Source organism: Lates calcarifer, linkage group LG16_LG22, assembly GCF_001640805.2.
Source record: "Lates calcarifer isolate ASB-BC8 linkage group LG16_LG22, TLL_Latcal_v3, whole genome shotgun sequence".
NCBI classification, from domain to species: domain Eukaryota; kingdom Metazoa; phylum Chordata; class Actinopteri; family Centropomidae; genus Lates; species Lates calcarifer.
The window spans coordinates 11,318,710-11,323,922 of NC_066848.1; the positions used below are offsets into that span (position 1 = coordinate 11,318,710).

General features: G+C 39.7%; 1 protein-coding gene across 1 annotated transcript; it reads right to left on the minus strand.

The window, feature by feature from the left end:
• Positions 1-560: 560 nt before the first annotated feature.
• On the minus strand, positions 561-4,935 carry LOC108897278 (indoleamine 2,3-dioxygenase 2-like). Its single transcript, XM_018696820.2, is given in 11 exon segments — positions 561-1,665; positions 1,832-1,980; positions 2,215-2,266; positions 2,383-2,500; positions 2,666-2,765; positions 2,893-2,907; positions 3,063-3,121; positions 3,123-3,182; positions 3,484-3,603; positions 3,764-3,859; positions 4,735-4,935. Coding segments are annotated over 11 exon segments (1,221 nt in total). The 5' UTR covers positions 4,825-4,935; the 3' UTR covers positions 561-1,303.
• Between the last annotated feature and the right edge of the window lie 278 nt (positions 4,936-5,213).

A 5,213-nucleotide genomic window follows, 5' to 3' on the forward strand; every position in this document is an offset into this window, starting at 1 on the left:
GGTGATTCAATGTTCTCCTATGTCTACTGAGTGCTAGAGGCAATGTGAGAGCAGACAACTACACCAGTGCTGTGTGTACTTACAGGAAGAGTTGCATTCACCAGTGTCAAACACACCACATTTTACATCTTTTGTGCTTTAGTGAAGCAGAGTTGGACCATGACCAGAGCTCAGCAGCAGTGCGATTGAGCTCCTTCTTCTCTCGTCTAATGTGATTAGTCCTCAGAGGCAAGAAGAGACACAACCTTCAAGTCAAGACCAGGCGGAGAGTGGGGTGGGTGGTGTGTGTGTGTGTGTGTGTGGGGGGGGGGGTTTGCAGTCGATCAAACTGAGTGACCTGATCCCACATCCATCCCTCTATGCCCATCACCCCCACTGTGTCTGTCTTTGTCATTCTCTTCAGCTGATTCTCTTCTGCTTTTTTTTTTTTTTTTTTTTTTTTACCCGCACTCTATCATTTGATTCCTCCATAATTTCCTTCCTCTATTTTTTCCATGGCTCACACAGTTCTCTCTACCTCTGCCATCGTCCTCTTACTCTCAAGAACATAAGAGTTCATGTCCATTTTCAGTTTCTGATTTTATTACCATGGCCAAATTAGTTGATTGATAAAATACAGTTTTGAAAAATGCTTTTCCTCAATTTTTTTCCATATATTTTCTATTTTATAAATAGTTTTAACACAGGTTAAAAGCATCATTATCAGGCATAAGTACAGTAACCCATTATACAAACAATTTATACAAATCATTTTAAAACTACTTTTGAGACTCAAAGGGTTACATTTGGGTTCTGTAGATTACACATTATTCCATACATACAGCTAAAACCAGAGTAAATAAAATACAACACAAAATAGATACAAACACACAAATAGTCGCTATTAGCAGCATGGTCTGTTAATGTGTTTACACTTGTATAATGTGATTATATAAGGTATTATGTTGATGTAAAGTGCAGTTCATCTAATTATTGCAAGCTGTATGGTATGGAAGCCTGATGCTGCCTAGAAAGGAAAAACAATGTGTTAAAAGTTTAGTTTTTGTTTGAGATAGCAAGTCAAAAATGGACTTTCTAGTAATTTTGATTACCTCATAATTTTGGCTTACCCTGAATGAAATTCAATCATGCATAACTATCATGCCAAGAGTTCCTCTAATTAGGCTGTAACCACAGCAAATACAGTGGTGGTAATATTTGTTTATGCTCTTTTTGTTTTCTTTTTTTTTGCAAATCTTTCATAAATATAACATCAAGAATGTAGTGCAAAAAAAGTGTTATAATATATACTGTAAATTACATTTCAGTTTCTTGACACAGATGGCCTCTCTAAGATCAATGCTTTTTGTGTGGCATTACGAACACTCTTTAAGAAGACCATTAGGCTGGTTCCACCTGTCCCTGTTGCATTCAGCCCAGTGCACACACCTCTGAGCGGGCAACCCATGGCATGGTTACCAGGCACAATGATATACTTGGTCACAGTATTGAGGTGGTAGCTCCGTAAGTCCACTAGCGCTGAGACGCAGGAGTTGTATGCCTGGCAGAGATCAGAGCTGGAGCAACAGAGGAGGAAGTCTCTCAGAGATGGAAGGCTACAGAGAGTTTCAATCAGCTGACGGTGGGCAGGAGGCATGTAATCCCTCATGCGTGTCAGGAAGGCTCCTAGATCAATGAAGACAACAGAAAAGAGACCTTTAAAAAAAGAAGAAAATAACAGCCTTTCCTGGAAACATTTTCTGTCAGAGCAATCAACTGACTGCACAAACAGAGTGATTCATTCATGAGAAGCATCTAAGGGGGTCAGAGGTTGGAGGAAATGCATCTTTACCTGCCTCATCCTCATGTTGGATGCACAGCAAAGCATCAAAGCACTGAATGGCTGAACTCTGGGCTGCACTTCCGCCTGATAGCAAAATTGGCTCATTGCTCACACCTTCATACAACAGCCCTCTTGGAAGCATGGGGTTGTCTCGCCACCTAAAACAGTTCAAACCACATGCATGTACTATTAACCTCCCTTTCATACATGCAATTAGGAGCATATGGTGCTATTCTCCATGCTTGAATATGCAACAGAGAAAAGTATTATAGTGGGGCAGAAGCAGAGGGGCATCATGATGCCCAGTGAGATCAATCTCCACCAGATGAGACAAATATTAAAAGCATCAATAACTTTAATATGCAGGACATTGTAAGGGGACTAACACTCACCCTGAGACAAAAATTCTCAATGTTCCATGAAAAGCAGCTGGATCCACATGATCTTGGAAAGAGCACAAATGCAGTTATTCTAAGTACCTTGAATTTTCCTGCCTGCATTAAAGGCGCAGCATGTAAATTGATTAAATTCAAACTGGGCTAGGTTTAATTTAAACTTACTGTGCATGAGTTTGAAAGTTTCCTTCATCTTCTTCAAAGACTGAGTTACTCTGACGAGACCTTTCTCTATGCCGATGAGGTCAGAGATTTTCATAGCATGCATCACCTCCAGAGCCCCCTGGTTAGAGATGAATGTTTAAAATCCTTCGATAAGTGACAAGAGACAAAGACTTGCACAGTTTATAGATAGGATACAGATATCAAAGGGATATGTGGGAAATAGACAGACAGCAAAAAGCTGTGGTTCAGAAAGTGCTAACAGAGAAGAGGAGCTGGCACTCACCATTATGCCTGAACTGGCTGCCATCTCGACCAACAATGACACAATGAAAAATCCCCTGCAACTCTCACCACCGGGGAAGGAAAATATCAAGTCCATGTTCCTGTTTGTGAAAATGATGTTTTGAACACATGAGCAAAACATCACAGTGAGTGACTATGTGAATCATGTGAAAGTGCATTGGAGAAATTCAAAATAGACTGAGTGGCTTTCCTTTTCCCTCGACTCACCCAATTTCCATTTCCCTAAAATGAAAATGAAAAGAAAAAGTAGCAAGCTTTATCAGTGGAGACAGTGACCTAGCTATTATTGTAAGGTTATCATTATAATAAAGGACAGTGTGTGGACTATGGACATGAAGTTAAGACATTAAATAAGGCAACAAAAGAACATTACTCACCCTGTGGGATCCCTTAATTTCCAGTTGGCTAAAACTGAATCTGCATAAGTAAGGATAGGGTGGAAGTCCAAGCCTGCGAGATATCAGCCAGTACGGCAGGGCCAGGGCTTTTGGGAGAATCTGTCAAACAACCAAAACAGGTTCTTAGTCATACAAGTGGAATGTCACCAAGTGGAATGTTTGTTCAAACATCCCCTAAGGGACTTTTCATCTAGCAACATCATCAGTTTCAGTTTGTCTGGTACCTGCAAAATTAATGACATACCCATCAGGAATTTAGCTCAAAGCATCAATGTACCAAAGAACAGTCTCAGACTCTGCAGACTCCTAGTCTTGCGTTATATGTCACATTGCCAGCACAACACTGATTAAGATTAATCATTTTAACCATCCTTCATTCCATTGTTCTGTAGTATTTTACCTGAGCAGGTGCATGTTGTCCTTCCTGCCATACATATCCCATGCTGATGAACCCCAGTGCTAGGTGAGCCAGCCTGAGCTCCCTATGATTGCTCAGGAGATGGGGACTCAGGACTGGCATCTGGATTGTGACAGATTTGAAACAAATTTTCTGTCTTCGTGAGCAGTGAACACCATCAAGGCTTTCACAAATGGAAAAACATGTCTGCATCTATGTGCATGGATTCTCAACCGTGTTTGGGACTTAGTATGTGCATAACGAAGGGTTTGCTCATCCTCACCTTATGAACCAGATCCCGTAGTTTACGTGACTCTATCAGATGTGTGAGATTATTCGCCAGGTCCAACCACACCCGATAATAGTCTGGAAGGTTAGTCTAGACAATAATAAGGATAGAATGACTTGCTCATTGATTTTTTTCTCTTTTTGCATGGGGGATTTTAATGTAGAATGTAATCAGTAACATCATCAGCTCATGTTTGCTATGGTGCCTGACCTACATGTCAGGCAATGACTGGTGCTATCAATCAGAGAGAGAAAGCAATTTAAAAGAGGAGGAGGTAGAAAACTGAGAAAATTAGCCAAGCAGAAAACAGGAGATGCCCAGATGGGAAATCACTGTATAAACAGAGGACTAGGCTGTGTTTAATGCCAATGTTTGATTCTTTAGCTAGAAATTTTACAATCAACATCAATGCTGATATGTAACTATGTAACAATTATCTCATTCTTGCAGGTTGTTGACTGATTTTTCCATTGCTTAAACTATCAAACTTCAGATATATGTATTAAATTATTTCTATCAACTGTCTCCTCAGCTGTTAAAGGGCCTGTGTAACAAAAAATATCTCAATTTGGCAATATATTGAACTCTTTAATGTACAGTGCTGGACAGTGAGCAGGCCCAATCATGAGAATAGCTCAATAAAAACTTGAAGAGACAGGCTTTCGCTGGATCAATAACCCTCTATAATCTTACTCATAAACAAGCATAATTATCTTTTCAGCCCAGAGAGACTAGTGTGTTTCTGAACAAATACCTGAAAAATGCAACAGATTAAGAGGAAATAGTTCTCAATGGTAAACAGAAGTCTCTGTGGTGCAGCATGTACGGTATTGTTATTGTCATGACATCTTGTAGCCTTGTTTCAGATCTGTTTTGATTGATATATGGCTAAAGGAAAGGAAAGCACTATACAGACAGAAAATGTCTGTTTGTATGAGAAAAGAAAAGATGACAATGAGACTTACCAGTGGCTCCTCAAGGAGAAATCCAAGTTCCTCAGAAATATCAAATGCATCAAAGTCTGCCTGAAGTGTTTCTCTGTTGATAGTCTCCATATGCTCTGCCCTGTATTCTACCGCAGTTGTTTTGGGAATAAGAGGAGATTCTGTCTGTGTGTCTGACACCCTGATATCAGTTGATAAACTTGCCCTGAACTTTTGTAACTGCCTTTGCCACATCCCTTTTTTTACTATACACGTCAACAAAGAGCCAATCAGATGTCTTGTACTGTAATGTCAGTAGTTAAGCGAGAGAAGCGAGAGAATTTCCCTGTTTTGTACTGCATGCTATATTAAGGATAGCTTCCCTTTTTTTTGATAAGAAACTGAAGACAATAGCTGCTGCCCAATAACAGAAAATATCAAGATTGTAAAAACAAAAAAGAGTGATATATCATGTTTATATGACTCTTTGCAAAAAACACACAGCCACTGTCTGTTTCAAG